This window comes from Lipophrys pholis (assembly GCF_963383615.2).
Source record: "Lipophrys pholis genome assembly, chromosome: 3".
Classification (NCBI taxonomy): domain Eukaryota; kingdom Metazoa; phylum Chordata; class Actinopteri; order Blenniiformes; family Blenniidae; genus Lipophrys; species Lipophrys pholis.
The window spans coordinates 11,816,356-11,837,314 of NC_137627.1; the positions used below are offsets into that span (position 1 = coordinate 11,816,356).

Here is a 20,959-nt window from a genome sequence, read left to right on the forward strand (position 1 = left end):
ACTGTGAAGGAAACATGGGGCTGTTCAAAGTTACCAGTGATTTCCTGATTTATCTGTATGATATTGTAATTGTTTTTATAGGGATTTTCATATCACAATTCATTTTTGAATTTATGATACAGATACAGCAGGATTGATCATGAGACTTGCAATTTGTGTATTCATAGCACATATTTTTATAAAACTGGACTCTCTACCGTTTTTTTGGTGGGTTTTTTTCATGATCCCAGGATCCTGACATTGAATGTACATGTACTGGCTTGCTCCCTTTATTTTTCTATGACACTTGATGGGATTTAACCATTGGTTGGTTTATTCATCAAATCTCTTCCAGTAGTAGTGGTGTTGCTCCAGTGTGTCAAAACCTCAGGTGTAAAGAAGGTTTATGGGGTGCACCAGGCTGTGGGAGTTATTTCAATCATCTGCCTTGTAAAGTAACATATTATGCCTGAGGGAAGTTCTAATAAAACACATTAGTCATCTGTCACAATCAAATTCCACTGCATCAGACATGTTGCTCCTTCTTACAAAACAGCTGTAGAATTCTTTGAGGTGTTGCTAGAAAGAGCTGGTGACGTGATGGTGAATTATTGCTTAAACTGATTGAAGCCCGTCTCCAGTTCTTAGTTAAAATCCTGACATGTGTCTCATGATCTGTTTTTCCCCAGATGGAGCGCAGTGAGACCGTGTGTCGTTACTGTGGCGTAAGCTACCTCATATTCCACGAGTTCCACCAGCTTCACATCAAACTGACCCAGATGGAGGCCGACCTCCAGGAGCTCAGAGAGGCCGCTCAGAGAGAGAAGACTCTGCGTGAGGCACTGGAGCAGGGCAGGCACAACTGGGAGAGGACTCTTCGCCACGAGGTGAAGAGACAAGCAGAAGTGAGAGAGCGACGCACGCAAGAAGAGCTGGAGGAGAGGTTTCAAGACATGGAAAGAGCTGTGAGAGAGGCGCTTGAAGCAAACACCGAGACTGCAAGGAGAGCGGTGGAAGAAGAGTTTCATAAAATCAGCTTAGAGAAAGAGAGACAACTTCGAGAGGAACTGGGAGAGATGGAGGCGGAGAAACTGAGGAGGCAGAGGGACAAGATGGAGAGGAGGGCCGAGGAGAGAGAGGAAGTTCTGAGCGACGCTCTTCAAAAGACCAATAAAAAGTCAGGGGAGCTGAGAAACAGCCTCCAACAGTTGGAAGAGAGGTGAGGTCTGTCGGTGTTTGTGCTTCTTTTCCCCGGTGTGAAATGGAACGCTATTGCCAGGTTTCATGTAGGCAATTATCCTGTGAGCCATGCTGTTACAAACTCTGAGACAAATCAGCTGTCCCACTGGCACACGTGTCTCTATGTCCAACCCAAAGTTGAATTCATAACTCTCTTTTCTACTGTTCTTTTTGTTTGCAGCATCAAGAAAAACAGAACAGTATCAGACTCAGCAAGACGTATAAAAAGTTCTAGTTTTTCTTTCCCCTCAACATTGTTTTAGTTTTCTCTTCTCTACTTCTATACACAAAGACAATCAATATGTGTGTGTGTGTGTGTGTGTGTGTGTGTGTGTGTGTGTGTGTGTGTGTGTGTGTGTGTGTGTGTGTGTGTGTGTGTGTGTGTGTGTGTGTGTGTGTGTGTGTGTGTGTGTGTGTGTGTGTGTGTGTGTGTGTGTGTGTGTGTGTGTGTGTGTGTGTGTGTGTGTGTGTGTGTGTGTGTACTGCTTCTATCTTTAGTATTTATTAGGTTTTCTTGTAACCACATACACACTATTGTGGTTATTGCCTGACTGCTTTTGGCGTTATCAACAAGAGGGAAATGTATTGTTTCATTTAGAAGCTGTGTTATGACAGTACGCCACATTTCCACTCTTTCAGTCTGGATCTGTGTCCAAAAGTGATACATGAGGAGGCAGGGCATTTTTCAAAAGCGACATGCATGGAGGTGTTACGTTAAAAGAAAAAAGAAGAAGAAAAAAGATATCCCTGTTAGTTTCATAGCTTTGCAAGAATGAACATGCAATTTTCACCTGGAGCAGGTGCTATAGGAAACTTTGATCCAAAGGCATCGATTTCAGAAAATGTAAACTTTTCTCTACATCAACCCTTTTGTTGTCTTCTCAACATTGGCATTGGTATGTTTGTGTTGTGTCAGGCCCAAGTATGCCCACATAATCATGAATAGAATAGAAACATATATAGAAATACATATTGGTTCTGTTCACATTGAGTTTCAACTGGATTTAACACAAATTTAAAGCACAGCAACACACACACACACACACACACACACACACACACACACACACACACACACACACACACACACACACACACACACACACACACACACACACACACACACACGAATGTCTGAGAATGAAAGATGAATATTTCTTTTCATGTACTTATTGACAAGCGTTGATACTAAACAGTCACGCTGGAAAAAGCCTGCAGACAGTTGTCTCTATTAACACCAATGTTAACAGCTCATCCAACCTCCCTCCCACATATGTACTGTATCAGATGAATGCAACAGGCTCAAGCATGTGTCCTTGGGGCAAAAAGTTTCTATTCTGAGAAATGTAAGTATACATAGAAGTGAAGTTTTCCTATCTGTGTTATGTCATATGTACCAGTTCAGGCTGTAAACATGATAAAGGCACTGATTATATTTGTACCCTCAAGCTAACATACTAGTTTTGTCTGCTTGTGCAGTCGAGTGAGGAAGATGATGTTAAATATATTTTTGGATATCACTTTTTCCATTTAGTGTAGCCCTCATTGAGGCGCTGATGTCACTGACGTGGAACATATCTGTTGATATGCCGCTACAGTTTTCCAAATAATGTGACACACACACACACACACACACACACACACACACACACACACACACACACACACACACACACACACACACACACACACACACACACACACACACACACACACACACACACACACACGCACAAAAACAAACAGGTGGAGAAACTTTCAGTTGTGTCACTTACATCAGCTTTAAAGTGTTGGTAATAAAAAGGGCATCTGCAAACAAACAGCCATCAAAGGCTAATCTAGGTTTCTGGGAAATATGTAGGAAACGTTTGCAGGCCATGACTCACAGTGGTGCTATGATCAGGCTGTCCTGTTGTGACTCAAAACAATGACATGATTCTACTGCCCTTGCCGCACAAAGATCTGAGACCAACCTGCAGCTTCACACACTCTTTCCCAGTGTACGCCACAAACAGATCTTATTTTGAAAGTTGTTTTGCCTAAATAGAGTAAAATTTTCTAATTGATTTACACAAGTTTAGACACACCAACACAATACAGCCAAGTGTAGATTTTGCATGCACATGGGCAGATGAAAGGCACGGACATACTCGTAAAATTAAGGTTGCTATTTTTAGTTCAGCTGGAACACACAGTCCATGAGGACACCCAATACATCGATGGAGATCAAACAGCACATCATGAAGAGGGTAGACTGTTCAGAACATTGGTCTCTCATATGATTATCAAACGGAGTGGTGTGACGTCTCTCCTCCTCTAAAGCACAAGTTGTAACACGGGCGAGGTCACATTTATTCAAGAGTTTGGCCTGAAAATTATTGATCTATGTGTTGCGCAATGCGGCCAATGTCCAGCTGTGCGGTGGCGCATGCAGCGTCACATAAGCAATAAAGAAAAGTGGCGTAGGTGTGACAGAAGCAGCATTTTTGAGTTGATGGTTTCTATGGTAACTGCTGCCCACCTTCAACCAGGTGTTAGTGGTTGCTGTTATTTATAAACAATAGAGAAAAGTGTTTGTAGCCCTTGTACATAATGTCTGGTTTCCAGATCACACATTATTAAGTTAATAGTTAGTGGATATTGGAATCTGTTTGAGTAAATGTGTCATTTGTCGTGTGTTATTTTTATCTCCAATATTTTGTATTCATTTAAGTTGATCATTTCGGTGAAGTCTGCTCACAAGTCGAAGACTGTGAGAACACATGCTCTAGATTTTATAAGCCAAATCAACTTTGTTTTTCATCTGAGCCATAAATATGGGATAAAACAGTGAACTAGGTACATTTAAATGCGACCAGTGTCCGAATCTACTGGTGTTGTTTTTCAAATTCCCGTAGCAAATACTCCATGACACATCTCAAAGACCATCCTTTTTCTGCCGAGTGTTTGTTTGCTTGAATCTGAAATAGTTCCACATTATTTGTGTTACTGAGGAATGAGCTTGGTTTGCTCTGCAGACGCCATTATTACTCACGCTGCCGCTCTCAAGCTTCTTTGTTGCCTACATCTTACATCTACTGCGTTTAAATTTAGTTAGAAAGTACTCAAATAAAGTCACAACCCCAGATCGCCTCTTTATCAAATCGTAACATCCGTGAATGCTGAATTACCAATTAAGGTTCATATTTAAACGAATCTGCAGTGTTTTGTTGAAACACAAAGTCAATATTGCGATTTGCACACATTTGCTTTTGCTTGTTTTTGTTCACACATTTTGTCTTTTGTTTTCTGTGATTGTTGTCAAAGTTCAGTCGATAGATCCGCTATTCTAAAGTAAAGGCTCCTAAAAAACAGCGCCCTTTTGAAGGCATTAGGAAAACATGAAAAATATGAGCTAGAATGCAATGCTGTATTGTTCATGTATTTACAAACTCGCAACTTGGAGCACTATGGAGGGCTATTGTGAGCTGGTAGAAACAATGGAAACAAACCTGTACTTGTTGAGTAATCAATGCAATTTTACATTACATAGGAGGCTTAAATTGAATATCAAATATGGATCATTTATGATTTATTTATTTATTTCTAATGATTTTCTTAATGTTTGTCTCTAAATCTGTGTGCACGCTACAGCCGGTGTGCTCATATGGCAAACTGGGTTTTAGGTTGTCCGTATGTTGTTTTGTGTTTGGTAGACTGGTGAGCCAATCCACTATCTGGTCCTATGTAAGCTGATTATCTCTCTCTCAGCCTCTCCATTGAGCCAACACATGCAAACAACCACACACATGCACACACACACACACAGACAGCTTGTGCGCACAGTTGTGCTCTGAAGGCTTGGGGCCAAGTGTGGGTCAAGAGGTCAAAGTTCAGGCTGATATAATGATGCTTGGCACAGGGATGCGTGAGAGGCCAACGTGCACTGACAGCAGTCGATTGTTTCTTCCTGTCTCTCCGGCGTTTTAAATACCCAAATTCATTTGCGTTCAGATATAGGATATTTAATTTATATGCATGTCGAGGGCTGTAATCCACCTCTCCATTTGTTTGCTATTTACTCACGGAGCTGCTTTCCACTTCTTTGTCACTCTCCTTTTGTCTGTCTTGACCCCAAACAGCTACACCAGCAATTTGCCAGTACTTCACTGTAATTGCAATCACTCACACTCGAGGTAATAAACGGATTAAAAGGCAAAAAGAGGGAGCGAGAACAGAGAAAAGATGGCATGCGAGTGGGAGTTAATGATGATGAATTGCTTGCTACACAGCAGGAGAATGACTCTGTTGTTATGTGAGATAGGTTTGTGATTGATGCGCCCCCTTCCTCTGAGTCTTCTTTGTGAGGCTTCCTTTTTTATAAGTCACCTCAAAAACACAATACTTTATAGGGAAAAGAATGTGAATTTTGAATTCTACTTCATAAAGTAACACGACGCTTGTGATATGTTTTCGATGCCAATGTTTTTTATGAATACAAAAATCATTGAGAGACTAACTACAGACCTAAATACTCTTATACATGCCTCAACAACCCACCATTTCTACTTTTTACTTGTCATTGTTTTTGTTGTATATGTGACGTAGCCTTCAGACTGTGTGTGTGTGTGTGTGTGTGTGTGTGTGTGCGTGTGTGGAGGTAGAACCTGACAGGTAGCTCCAAAACAAACACGCCACTGATACACAAGCCAAACCTAACTAAAACTGTCACCTGGAACACAGCGGGGCGTGTTCATGTTTCAGAGTGTTTGTCTGCAACAGGTGTTGGAGGAAAGCAGGAGTGTAAAGGTAGCCAGTGTGAAGAATGTAATTAAAGCTCATTTCAAAGTGTCACCTGCCTGACAGGTTCAAACATAGACGCTGTGCTGGAGATATATTTGATCCTCTAACGAGACAAACCAGAGGGAGGGAAAGAGAAATAATCACGTACCACGTTCGCTCGATATTAGGCCGACCGGAGCGTGAGTAATTTTTCTCTGGTCAGTTTTGCAAGTTCCTCACGTTTTCCACGTGTGAAGCTAAATTGCCATTTACCCTCTAGTCAAAAAGATGTTGTAACCTCAAAGCTAAGTTGTGACAGAAGCCCATGTCATAAAAATATTTATTGTTATTGATTTATTGATTTACCTAAATATTTATTGGTTCATACCAAAAAAACAACATAGTTCCATAAAAAGCTGTACAGTTGTCGGGATGTCTTTATTTACACACAAAAAACAAAACATTGAGAACGAAGAGGAACATTACCAGTCCAGTGTTCTCCTAATGGAAAAAGGGGAAAAAAAAGATCAGTTTCAGCAGCTGAATTAAAGGGCCAGCAGTGTCTCAACAGTGGAAGAAATAATGAGCACTATAAGTGAAGTGTTGTCTGCCGGTCACACAGAAATTAGGTTTGCGATTTAAGTGTTATTAAAAAGCATCAATTATGTCTATTTGTGCCTTTTTTACAGGGGTCAAAATAGCAAGTCCTCGCCCCCTTGCTCGTTGACACCAGAAATATTAGTCGGTTAGTGTTTTATTCATGTGAGAGTCACTGCTTAATTGTCATGCAGCCTCCTGCCACTACAGAGCCTCTGGGGCTGCAGAGCTTTCAGATAGAAGTCTCCCTCCGGGAAGCAGCGTTTAAGCAGACTGCAGTTTTAAAGCTGTGTGGTGGGAAATAGGACAGATGTTCTCTTGTAGAAGCCCGTGTGGCGTTACTACTCTCATCTACAAAATACACCAAGTTAGCATTTAGTCTGTGTCAGAAGAAAAAAAAAATTGCCTTCGTCCTCTGCAGTGTTACATAATCACGTTCACCTTGTGGATTTCGATATTAAACTGTACGGGACAGTTTTGATCAATTTTGGTAAATCTTCACTATTTTATAAGCGTTTTCCCTTGTCTTAATTTAAGCTTAAACAGAAGTCTTAATCAAGATTATCGTTTACTCTATAGAGAAAGTATTTAAAATGAAAACTCCATAATTGTGTCATTTGTGGTCATCTTTGATTGCATGTGGATTATTAAGCTTTAGGCCGGGCAGCTGTGTTTCAATCAAGTGTGAAAAGAGCTGAAAATGGGAAAAGATGAAAAATTTGGTGTTTCGCATTTTGGGTCTGACAAAAGAAGGGATGTTATCCGTGGTGGTAAACAAAAGCTCTCAAGAAGTACAAGCTGCCACTATGAACGTAAAGCTGACAGATATGGACGGACAATGCAGCTCTAACTGAAGACAGGTTGTAACACATCATGTCGCTTGTGCGCATGCTTGTGGTATTGAAAGAAGTGTCTGGGAATTCAATCCGCTCTGATTGTTTCCCGTTGGCTGGCTGATCTGCTCCTTGATCCAAACAGCCTGTCCTGGTGTGAGTCTGTGTGTGTCTGTACCTGACAGCGTGTGTGTGTGTGTGTCTGTTTTTGCATTTTGCCTCTGTGTGAGTGCACGTGCCTGCACACACGTGTATACACCTGCAATGGATAGGATAATCACTCTTGCGCACAGTAACAAAAATTAGTCTTGGCAGTTATGACCAATGAATCATAGAAAATGTGTGGGAGCACACACACACACACACATGCACACACACACACACACACACACACAAAAACCTGGGGCAGGAATTTAGCAGTAATAAGAGGACTTGCAGGTGGGAGAGGGGGGTGACAGGGAAGAAAATGATGGATGACAAATAGAAAAGCATCCATTGGTATCAGGGAAGTACTTTGTGGCAAATTAGTTAAGTACTCATGTGGTTTTATTTGAATTTCTGGTTTCCACTAGCTACCTCAGAAACAATACACTTGGGTTCTTTGTCCTGTGTGTGTGTGTGTGTGTGTGTGTGTGTGTTGGGTAATATGTCAAGTCGTATATGCAGAGTCAAGCAGCCTTCACAGCTATCATGTGAGGCATTAGCACAGATCCAACTTCAAGTTCACATTACCACATCAAACAGTCTCTCTCTCTCTCTCTCTCTCTCTCTCTCTCTCTCTCTCTCTCTCTCTCTCTCTCTCTCTCTCTCTCTCTCTCTCTCTCTCTCTCTCTCTCTCTCTCTCTCTCTCTCTCTCTCTCTCTCTCTCTCTCTCTCTCTCTCTCTCTCTCTCTCTCTCTCTCTCTCTCTCTCTCTCTCTCTCTCTCTCACACCCACACCCACCGCTGTATCTATGTTTTAGTTGTGGTCTAAGGGGACCTCACCCTGGTAAGAGACCTCCGTCTGGCTCCAATAGGGGCTCAGATTTTAAGGTGGCGCTCATGACAACAAGGCAAACAAAAACAGTGATATTTGTGTATGTGTCAACATTGTGCGTTCTCTGACACACAGACACACTATATGACAAAGTTTATGTGGTAATCAAAAGCAACATGCTGCAGCAGTATCATAGCAACCCACACACACAAATAAAACACAGAGAAACACATTGCTCTTCAGAGTTTTAATTATAATTGACAAGCTAGAAGATATTCACTGATCCTTTCAGTTAATTTTTTGTCCCCTGTTTTGGCTTTGTTGCTTTGTCAGCACTTGTGTGTGCTTGCCTTTGTTCTTTTCAAGATTGTGATCATTGTTATTGCATCTCCACCGTGGTTACTAGATAACGTAACAAAACAAAAAATATATACAGATGTGTTTCACGGCCACAGATGGATAGACAGATTTCTTTCTCTGAAAGATTAGTGATGAGGAATGGGCAGCTCTAATTTGAATCCTTTAAGTTTACACTGGAGGATTTAACCAGCTGTTGACAAGCCCGAAATGTGCTTTCAGCTTCTTACTTTTTAGAAACCAGCTATACATGCACCATGTTTGACGTCAGCATTTTTTTATGGCATCCCTCTATGGGTCTCGGCATGCTACATTCTGTTTGTGCTCCTTTTTGGTCAAAGTAAGATGGCTTTCGTCTTTGAATGTACTGCCATGCCACTGATCAAAACACCCTTTTAACTCGCACACGCATGCGCGCACGCAGCGGTGCACAGATGACACTTTGATATAGGGAGGCTTTTATGTCACTTCCAATAATAGAAGAAAATATCAGCACATGCGCGCGCATTGAATATGCTGCCACATTTACACTCACATGCACTCATAAGTCGTCACTGCATATGTTAATGTCAAATTCCTGATGTGAAAGGCCTGCATCACTGAATGCTACACATCCATTTGAAAGTTGTTACCAATTAACAAGGGAGGACAGTCCAGAGTCCCTTGAGCCTTTTGATTAAACCACTGTAAGAAATGTGAGAGGCTGCCGTGACCTTTCAATCCTTGAAGCACATCGTTACACATACTTCTTCATCAGCTGTGATTTTTCTCTACACTTTTATACTGTTTATCTCCGTGACTTCAGTTCGTCTCATGTGGTCACACAAGGAATTACACCTCTTTATGTCGCGCTCCCTTCCTTCTTAAAACGCTGCAGCTTTTGTGTTCGTGCTTCTCGAAAAATAACAATGTGTAACAAATCTAACTTTGCTGGGAGCAACCATCTCATAAAACAATGTGTACAATGGAACATCAAAAAAATGGCAGTAAAGTAAAGGCTGCCCTTTAAGCCATATTGAGCCATATTTATTTTCTTTTGGGCCCAGTCGCCCACTTTAATCCTTCCACTAAAACTTGGTTAAACAGACATAACAACACTGAACTTTTTGTAAAGAGTCAGCGGTTGAAAATAGGCCTGCTGGGGGAATGGCAAAATTAGTTTTGTGATGTTGACCTTCAGCCGAAACCTCCAAGAACATGAAGGAGAACTGAACTTGTAAAGTCTCTGACAGATGCGCAGCCAGAAAAAGAGAACATTTCACATGGGAGGTCACGATAGCACAGAGGCTGAGATTGTTTGTGTGTGACGCTTACAGTTCATGTATGGTGTGTCGTGCATGTGCCTGCGTGTGGTGTGTGTGTGTGTGTGTGTGTGACATGTCCTGATGAGGCAGTTGATTTGGGCCGCTTGTAGGGGGTACGCTAATCTGGCACGCACTCTCTGGCACTACACTACCTAGTTATTCCCCAGGACAGCCATGGCCCTGGGAACAGGGAATTGAGCTCACACACGCAAAAGCTCACACAAATTTGTACACAAAATAGACGGACAAACATCACACACATGCACAGGAGAGGGGCGTGTGCATTTTCATGCAAACACCCATCTCGAGGCGGTGTTCTTTCCGTTCTCGCTCTGGGACTGGTGGGGACAGATGGGTGAACAGTGGGAGTCTGGGCTGCCATCACTTGAAAGGCAAAGGCATGTACGCAGACACACACACACACACACACACACACACACACACACACACACACACACACACACACACACACACACACACACACACACACACACACACACACACGATAACAGCCTTGGTCAGAAAAGTGGCAAACATACAAACAGACAGCCTAAAATGCTCACGGAAAACTCTAACTCACACGATCTCTCACACACAAGGACCCACACATCGGCTAAGCCATAGTCACACGCATGCTTATTTACTCGTGAACTTGCACACACACACAAACACACACAAGGTGCAAGGTCACAGGGCTAGACAGCAAGTAACACACACACACACACACACACACACACACACACACACACACACACACACACACACACACACACACACACACACACACACAGGATTACTAGAAACACGCACACATGCTCAATATATTCTCACCCCACATTTCTCTCTACGGTTCAGTTTTCTACTGAGATCATCACACAGGCAAAGAGGTAGTTATTCTGTTTGGTGACAGATTTATGTGATTTTAACGTGAAGAGAATTAACCATTGCAAAAATAAGAAAAACAAGCAAACGTGAAAAATGTCTAAACACAAAAACACACCCATATGTTTGTTCTATAGTAAAACAATTGTAGCAAATCTCATTTAATTCGGAAAGGCTGTGGAGCTGTTATCTTTTAAAGATCAAAACAATTCTCCAAATAATTTATTAATGACTCATCATTCAAGCTCTCAGGCACAGTATGCAGAGAAATAAAGTCTATGCTGAAAAGCCTTCTTACAAACAATTTGTGTGGATTTCTTTATGCATTAAGTCAATAACCTGATATGACCTGAATCGCCAAATATAACAGCTTAATGGACCGTGTAAGCTCAGATCCTCTTTGCCATTTTACTATTTGTGTGTTGTGATGCAAAAAGTGAAATACTTATCACATGGTATCTGTGACCTTAGAATTCTCTGTCCTGACATATCTGCTGTCCTGGACCATTTCAAAGTAGCAACACTATTATCATTCAACCATTACATTGTCTTCTGATTTTGAACTCATTAAAGCATTAGCTATAACTATAGATTGCTCTGTACAGTAAACAAACACGCAATAGTTGAAACGGCACTATACATCTTATCTCTTTTAAGTACTTTCAAGGTTTTGCTTGTTGAATTGTATGTGTATATAGGGCTACATTTTCCCGTAGGTGTGTCTGTGTTTACCCTGTGATGGATCGGCACCCTGTGATGAGCTGGGAGCAGTTCCAACACCCTTCAACCTTGAGTTGCACAAAGCAGTATAGAAGACGGATGGAGGGATGTTTTGTTCTTAAGAACAAACAAAAACCAAGAGTGCCATCTCTCAATCTGTGAATGCCACTACCCAGCTCTGGAGATGCACACAAAGATTTGGCTGCATAGCCGGAGTTAATTATGAAACTCAAAGAAAGTAATTTCACAACCTGCTGCAAACAACAAACACAACTCCGTTCCTTGCTGACAATTCATGTTTAACAAGCAGGAGTAAGTGAGATGTGAGCCACCAGTTCTGGCACATAAATCACTGTGCCTCTGACTCAAGACTCAGTGTTTTACTGGCCCAAATTAAATCCATTTTTTTTATGTCGCCAATTCACCTAAACACGTCTCACACATCTGTAGGACCAAGTCTACTATGGGTGTGCCAATATACACAAGTATCTTTGCTATACAAGCAGCACATTGCAGCACCCTGCATTTACTGCATTTACTGTGTTTGATGTCGTGAAATTGTTTCATTGACATTTAATTTCTATTGTTGATTTTAGAGGGTTAGATCAGAGTGACTATATTTCAAATTTTTTGTTTTGTTTTTCCATGAAGTTTATTTTTGCCAACTCAGTCTGAGTGTGATAATGGGGTTATCAGAATAAAGGTTGGAGATTTGTCTGCCAGCTGGCTTTTTCGTGAAGCCCTTCCCAAAATTTAACACACCTGTCTGAACATGACCACACTTGCAACAAACAGTAAAATCACAAAACTCATGATAACACTTTTCTGTTATAGTTACTGCACGCGCTGCTGTTGCATCATTGGTGCAAAATTTACTAAGTTCACTGAGGTTCGCAGTTAAAATGAGTCGTCTTGGTATTCAAGAGATTGTTGTAATACCTCCTAATTTATATTTCCCTTGATTAGTCTCTTTTTCATGTCAGTGCATATTGTTGGTGTCTTAGAAAGGAACGGGAGGTTTGATAACTGTACAGATCACACAGTGACACAAATACGTTCTCCCCATTCTCAAAATGTACCTGTTGCTGAGACATTACCTTTAACCTCCTTGTGCTTGCAAGTTATTGCAGCCATGAAACAAGATTGTGCAGGCATTACTGCCTGGGACCCGAGTGGGGTCGTGCACTTGATGATGATGTCAACACACAGGCATGCAACACTGGTAAAATATGTGTTGATATGATCACCTGAAGACTAAAGATAAGGAATACTTCTGAGCCATCGGATGTTAATTCATTTCTTTTGTGAATGTGGGCTGTGGCCTGTGGTTTTCCATTGTCTGACGTGCTTTCAAACGTTATATCAGCCGATTATAAATTAGTTCTACTACCACATGATAGCTCTCTTGTCATTAAGCAGTAATTCTTGGTATTCTCAGATGACAACCAACAGTAAAATCAGCTTCACGTTATTAGGTTAACATATGAGTCATAATTTAATATTTACAACCTTCATAGAAACCTATCGTAAGTCAGATGCAGCCCTTTTTATGGGGAGCTATGTTTTCTTTGTAGGTCTCTTTCCTCTGCGGTTTATTCAATACCGACTTTGTCACTGGCAGCAGGATTTCTATGATCATCTACAAAATGGGACAATTTGGTGTTATTACTTTTGTAGCACAACAACTGTAACACAATATTTTACCTTTAAGTTATCCCGAACAATAGAGCCGGAAATCGTGGAAGATTAGATTTCCCTTTTTTTTTTATTCTTTATTTCAGCCAGAATTCATTTGTTACACAATTTATTTGTCCTTTGTCCTTTCTCCCATTACCACGGTTGCTTTCACACTGTGTGCCAGTTGATGTGTTTCCAGTGCAGAAAAGCCTTATTTTCTACTGTGAATCCACTCTGGTGATTCAACAGCTATTCAACAAGGTATAAGAGCACCTGCCCTTAGAGCTGGAGATGGCGCTTTCTTTACTTTCCATCCAAAGAAAGCAGAATGAAGCTGAGTACAAACCATGTGCCATGTTTTACACCGAGCTTATATGCCATCAAAATAGCTGCAGTTGATTTGGACACACACACACGAGTCATAAACTTTCGACCCAGTGTTGAGATGCTTCGGGCCGCTGCCTTGTTAAATTGAAAATGTTGCATCTTTAAAATAGTTTTCTCTGACTTCTTTGAGGAACCACCATGTCTTGTCCTACATGTGTACTTTCTGTTACTGTCCTATAACTAAAACGTTTGGGAGGTTTTCTTTTTAATGTTTTCCTTATTAAAATGTCTGTATTTTCTCATCTTCTATGCTTTGGTGACCTTTTCCGAAATAAGATGCGATGAGCCGGAAAGAAGGAGAGCTGAACTTATTATATCAATTACCTCTGAGAAACATTTCAATATTCATCTCATTCCATTTCATTACATTCGTCCTTTCTATTTCATTAAATTTGCATCATGTCTAAGCTCATTTCACCCCTTGGTAGTTTGGTGGCACTGCATTCAGCTGTGGCTCTCTAATGGCTAGTTATTATTGCTCTCGACTCTTCACTTTAATTCTTCCACCATTCTCCTCTTCTTCCATTTATAGATTGATAATTGCTACTGCCGTGAATAAGGAAGCAGAGCAGACACTTGAAGAGGAGAAGCAGCGATGTGAAGTTCTCAGGTAAGGAAGCAACCGAAAGGTCAAAAAAAGGTGAACGCCTTTGTAAAAATGCTGAAAACCATCTGTTCCTTCTCCATCCTGCCAAAGTGGAGCACACAATCCAATGCGGAAGATGTGAAAAACAGAGCATTAGTCTGAGTCGCTCCACTTGGTGTTCCAATTCTTGACCAGATGCACAGCAGGGAGGCTTCAGCAGATGGGAAACGACTGTGTGAGATGATAGAGACGTGACAATGATAAAAAAAAGAAAAAGCTGGAAAGAGACAGCTGAGTAAGTTAATTCACCTCACTCTCTCCTTAATTTCTGGAAATAGAAAAAGAGCTTGAAGAAGTCATAATCATTTAATGATTTCAGGAGTGGAGCGGTGGGGGGCAAGGTGGCGGTGAAGCGAGCAGGGGAGAGGAGATGAGATGTCATTGGGGGGAAAAGTGCTTCTCAATCAGGCTTCTGACATTCGACACTACTAAATGAGTAAACCGTCAGACGTGCAAACGCGTGCATCCTATTCCTCGTCGTCTCTGTTTTTCACTATCTTAGCCTTATCACCGGTGACAGATCTGGCTCATATCTGTTCCCCCATTTGGTGCTGTCAGCCTTATGATTTATGTCATCTGACATTATAAAATTGGCTCTCGTGACAAGCAGTGCCCATACTCTCCTCCACTCTGCACGCACACAGACACTCTCTCAGGCTCGGCAGGCTCGCTCACGGTCTTCCCTCGCATCCCGTCTCGTCTCGTCTGAGACTCCGTTCATTTTTGATCACCTTAAGCCACAAACCCTGAATAAGAAAAACAACATCCTCTCAACCCGGCAGAGCTCTCCAAACCGGTCACATTATTTTTGCACGCGAGACCAGGCTGTGTTCAGCCCGTTTGTGTGTGCGCGTGTGCGCGTGTGCGCGTGTGTGCGTGTGTGTGTGTGTGTGCACGCTCAGTGTGCTCTCACCCACATGTTCCTTCAAAAGTGTTCTAGAAATAACAGAATGTTCTATTCCAGTGCTCCAGTTTTCCACGCTTTGCATTGGTTTGTGTGACTTGATCATGTGTGTGTGTGTGTGTGTGCATGTGCGCTCACGCGCATGTGTAAATGTGCACGTATGTAAGTGTGAGTGGGCGCTAGTGATCTTTCGTGTTGCTCAAAGTGCTTTTTATCGGAACATATTTTATTTGCGAGTTAAGGACAGAGAGGAGGAGACAGAGCGCTGTAATACATGTGCCCTTTTTTAAGGACAGTGTGGATGCATCAGTCCTCATTTGCCTTTCTCTTTTATGTTTCTCCATTAATGTTTGAGGTTCTGTTGGTATTAATCTCCTACTTATGCATTATATATAATTAATGAGCTAAATCTAACAGCGCCTGTCACACATTCACTACATCTGCAAATAACAGAGTGAGAACCGAACAATTTGAGCACTTTTCAGCCCACAAGCTAATATTTGAGAGTGTGAGTCACTGTTAGGCCTAAACCGGCTCATCATTGGAATGGGTGAGGATGCTACAGCCCCCCTGGTAATTGATGGTGCATAGCTGAGAAGCAGATGGAAAACTGGTGTGTAGGTGTAAGCTGGCGGGGGGGATGCATCTGACTGGACTCCAACCAGAGACTTTAACTTTGCCCCGAAGGACTCGGTCAGAGTTTCCACATTTTGTTCTTAAACTATGAACAAAGACTTCACACGCTATTCCATCCATATTTGGATCGTAATTGGATGTGCTTTAGTTATTTGCACAGACATCACAGAGGGGGGAAAAAATTACACTTCTTGTGTGCCACACAGACCTCTAACACAATAACACCATAACTTTTATGTGTACTGACCTTTTGGGTCATTCACATTATTCTACCACTTTACATTTATTACAGCTCAAGGATTTTCATGAAAGTACAGCTTTACTGTGGTAAAGACAGTGTAGGTAACAGGTTAGCTTACGAAACGTTATTGTAGATTATGTGTGTGTTTACACTCAGATCAAGATTACAAGTGGTTTATTGCTGTTACAGTCTGTGCTGTTGCATTGTGACAACTCTGAAGTGTTATTAATTTTTGGATCCACACAGATACCCGCGCAGAAGTATGTGTAAACTTTAGAACACACCATGATAATGAACACGTTTATCCATAGAGTCAGTATGACTTTACCTAAGACTTCCTACATCCAGATGCGGGCGCGGACTTTTGAAACCTGCTCATTACAAATAGCGACAGTTTTACACACTCCGAAACTACGAGAATAGCAGGTGCAAAAATCGATCAAGCATCGTGCTCCAGAACATCTTTGTCAGAGTTTTAGTAAGATGTCACTGAATAATTTACAAGATCAGTCCCTGTTGGATTGTAAATAGATTTATTTTTTTAAACAGCCACGATGAAAAGCGATGTTAAAGCAACTCTTTTATTTAACAGTCTTGATTTATCCAGGGAGCGTCGTCTGCCGACAGTTTGCTGTTTGAGTCACACATTGACCCCGAGGGATCCATACCGCAAGCAACTTCTATTACTCACTAATAAACACCACTGGAGCAATTGAGGATTAAGAGTCTTAGTCAAAGTATTTTTTCTAAAGAATTCCCCCTCCAGTTCAGGATTCCAACCACAATCTTTCCGAGCCGCACCTTTACTGACTCACGATGGCTGATTCACATACATCACTCAAATCATACAGACATCCTGAAGATTAGACATGTATAAATATATATTTGTAACATCCAAGCAATTACGTTTTTGTTCACTTTTTGAGGAATGAAATACAAGTCAAAGTGTTGATTGTGGACTTTGTTAAGCTGCGACTCTGTCTCTGTATTTCAGGGGAGTGTGTATGAAGCAAAAGCAGACGCTACGAGCGACTCTCTCCTTACTCCACGCCTCTGGCAGCAGTTTCACAGACATTCGGGGTTTCCTCAGCCAGCTGGAGGAGGCCTGGCAGGCCTGTAGGTCTCAGATAGTGCAACACAGTGGACATCTTTTCTCAGGTAACGCATACACATTGATGCACGTAAATAGAAAAAAACGCACCATGCGGGGCTTAACATTTGAAGATACAGAGTCTTATCGGTGTCCAAAGCGCTGGAACTGACAGGAGACAGAAGAGGCAGAGAGTTGAACAAATATTCTCTCAACAAGAATTAATATTCTCTAACCGTGACCGGGCTCTTTTAGGCTGTACACAATGGATGGGCTATAATGTGTTTGTATATGAGTGTAGAGTTAATACACACAATGGTAACCTTAAATAGGCTACTGTTTGTGAGTACATATGCTGTATGTGGCTCCAAACGAATGAAACGAAAGTGCTGAGTGTGCGTGCGTGCGTGTGTGTCTGTCTGTCTGCATGTGTTCACCATTGACAGTAAATGCCTTAAGGACAGCTCACCTCCGGCTAACCTCATGGGCGGGTCTTTTTCTCTCTGCCGCATGTTCCAAACATCTGTCAACTATGCATGTGCATCTGTGTGCGCGCTGGAGAGAGAGAGAGAAAAAAAAAGATGTTGACAGAGGGAGTGTTTGATAGAAGAATCTTGTGAAAGTTTTCTGTTGACTGTTTGTCTTGATTTGAAGTGAGACTATGTGTTTGCCGAGCGACGCGATGGTGTCAGGCAGTTGCTGCACAAACCCGTCGATACTTTTTGCCAAGTGACATGCAAGCACACACATGCAGCTAGAACGCTGTGCATGCAGTCAAAGAAATTTGTCTTCTCTCAAAATAATCATTTTCATAAACTTGCTATAGTGTCAACATTGTGTTTATCTCTTTCTATGCAAACTTGCACATGATCAGAGCAGGTCATGACGGCAGGAAGTCGTACACAGAAACGGCAAAGAGCATATTTTGATATCAATTCAATGAAGTTGGAAATGACAAGGTTGAAGGCAGTCAAAAGAAAACACATTAAATAACACAATCATGGTAGGATGTCAAAAGGCAAAGAAATATGCTGAAATGGGGCTGATAACTTTCCCTCTGAAATACTCTCAGAGCTGCAGATGTCAATTATTACCGCCGTTGAGAAATGTATTACACTTTTGGTATTAGATTCAGTTCAAATGAATATCAAAATGCAGAAGTGAAGCCAGATATGTGGTATTCGTTTCTAAGATACTAGTTTTGTAATCACATGAGGCAAATAAAAGCAGCAGGGTCTGCTATGAGAACCTCAACTTGGCATTGTTTGACATCTATTTGTTTCAACAGCTGTTTATTTCAATTACTTAACTGATTTGTCTGTTGCTTGTTTTCAGTCACTTGGTTTTCTGTTGCGTTAGTAGCTTCGTAACATTGCTCTGACTCCATAAGTGATACACAGATCCAAGTGATTTACCTGAGGTGGACCCTAAGCTGATGTGAGTGTTTAGTTGGCTACGAAACTGAGTTCCCTTTCTGTCAGCGTTGTGTGCTTAATGTTAAATTGTGAAGGAACGGGGAGGGAAAATGGGCAGAGGGTAACAAGAAGACGTTGCCCACTGTGAACGGATGAATGTGGTTCATGGTTTGGTGGAGAAGAGCTGGCAGGAGACGAGCAAGCAATCTGGAGGGGTGTGGAATTTTCCGAAGAATGACACAAAGACAAGTGATGAGATTAGAGGGAGATGAAGGCATAATTAATCTCTTTTACTTTGTGAAGATTTCAGCAGTTGACTTTTACAACGTGATGTGGAGGTGATGAGCGCGGACGTTTCAAACTGTGGGAGAGTTTATTCTGCATTTAGCAGGAAAAGAAACAAGATCGACTGTAATATCAAGAAATGACTAAGTGTGAATGAGGATAAACAACTCTGTGTGTGTGTGCGTGCGTGCGTGCGTGGGTATGACCGATCTGTGAACCACAGTCATCTGCCAGCACCCTGGGCCATTCTAAGACTATATGGTATCTCACTGGGAGCCAAATATGTGTTGATAGTGACAGCAGAGATATAAAAACCCTAAATTCCTTCCTGAAACAGCTTAGCAAAGGAATTTTCCTTCTAATGGCCTCCCACCCCAGCTGTTTGACCACGTTTGTCTGTCTGTCTGTCTGGGCTTTTCCATTTGCCCAGTAGCGTGTTCCTTTCAGGAATTGCTTTTTGTGTTGATTTGGTTTCTTTTAATTCATAAATACAACATTGTATTTCCAAAACAAATACATAAAGTAACCTCTTGAGTGTTTTACTTGAGTAAAAAAATAGACTCCTTGCTGTTTCTGTTCTGCAACCCATCCATGACTGCAGTTCCACAAAGCGGCTGTGGTTCAGAAGCTGGTATACTTTTATTACATATAATAAACCCGGCAGACACCCAGAAATGGCTGTGGTACCCAAACATTTAAGAATGTGATATTATAGTAATGTAGATGCTCATAAAAATTCCAGGGCACAGCTGTTGCCGAGTTACTGTGACTGTAAATGTGTGTTAAAGGTAAATGTAAAGGTAGCTGTAATTTACAGGACTTCATGTCGTCACATGGCTGTCTAAATTACTATAGCGTGCTACTTGTACAGTATACTGTCTCATACCATGTAAATCCTACCACAATTACACATGCTGGGTGTGTCTGCTTATGCATGAGTACGTTAATAGTCTCTTCTGGAGGAATGTGTTCCCACATATGTGTCATATTTAAACATATTCATTTCATGTTGTTATTCCCCTGAACGTATTTTAGCAAATCTGTTTTCTTCTTGTTTTCTTCCCTTTTCATGGGTCTTTTGAGTTATTTTTGTTGTGGATGATTTTCTTATTGTATTGTTTGTGTCCCTCTCCTCATGGCAGTGGCTCATGTACAGGGAGATTACTTCAAAGTTCAGGGGTTGGGATTTAGACAGAGAAGCAAATAACTCATTTAATCATTGCGTGCCTTCTAATTTTATGTTTTAGAGTGTAGTACTTTAGATCTTGGCCTGCTCCGTGACCTTCCCCAGTTGACCTACAAACAAATTAATTGAATATGGACACTTAAGATGCCATAGCTGTTTATGTTTATCTGCTGAAGGCTTTTTGAAGCTGCCGTACTGTTAGCTACTTGAAATGAAATAGTAACCTTGCGTAACTGATGGCCCAATTCAGTGTAATAGATTTGATGCATTGCTATTCATTCAAAACTTTCAGCCTATGTGTAGCAATACAAACTGTTTCATTACTTGTTAGGACAAATGTCTAATCAGAAGTTCTCTGGGTATTAACCTCTTGTGTTTATGAATGTAGATATGGACTAGATGACCAGCTGGAATTCAAACTGCACCAGAACAAAGAAAAACTGGATATATCGGTGGTTTTGAAAGTGACATAGATGTTAGTGCTGCGTGATCTATTCTGGAAGCTGCCTGTATTTTTATTTTGCACAGTTGTCACTTGGATTCGGTCTAAAACAAAGAAAATACCCAGTCAGCCGAAGTTCTCTGAGCGAGGATGCCCTGTTGATGCCAGACTGGTCCGAGATGACAGAACGAGAACAGAAACTCAAACAAGCACTTAATGTCATCAACACATGCAAGAGACAATGTCCACCCATGGCTTGGTGGTGTCATGGAGGATCTTTTTTAGTCCACTCTGTACCCCTCAATGCCAATGGAGCAATATTCAAGTGTCATAACTTCTGTTGATGTTGTTGTTGGCCATATTCATCACTTCATGACCACAGTGTACCGTCTTGTGACGGTCA

The 20,959-nt window shown here is 41.4% G+C and overlaps 1 protein-coding gene across 1 annotated transcript in view; it reads left to right on the top strand.

Annotated features, from left to right (window-relative positions):
• Window positions 1-668: 668 nt before the first annotated feature.
• Window positions 669-20,959, top strand: part of lekr1 (Leucine-, glutamate- and lysine-rich protein 1) — a gene marked incomplete at both ends in the record, with an annotated part of 48,290 nt that continues 27,999 nt past the window's right edge. The window contains 2 exons of the mRNA XM_080459698.1: window positions 669-1,198; window positions 17,133-17,296. Coding sequence (XP_080315824.1) covers window positions 669-1,198; window positions 17,133-17,296 — 694 coding nt within the window. The remainder of the gene's footprint in view (window positions 1,199-17,132; window positions 17,297-20,959) is intronic.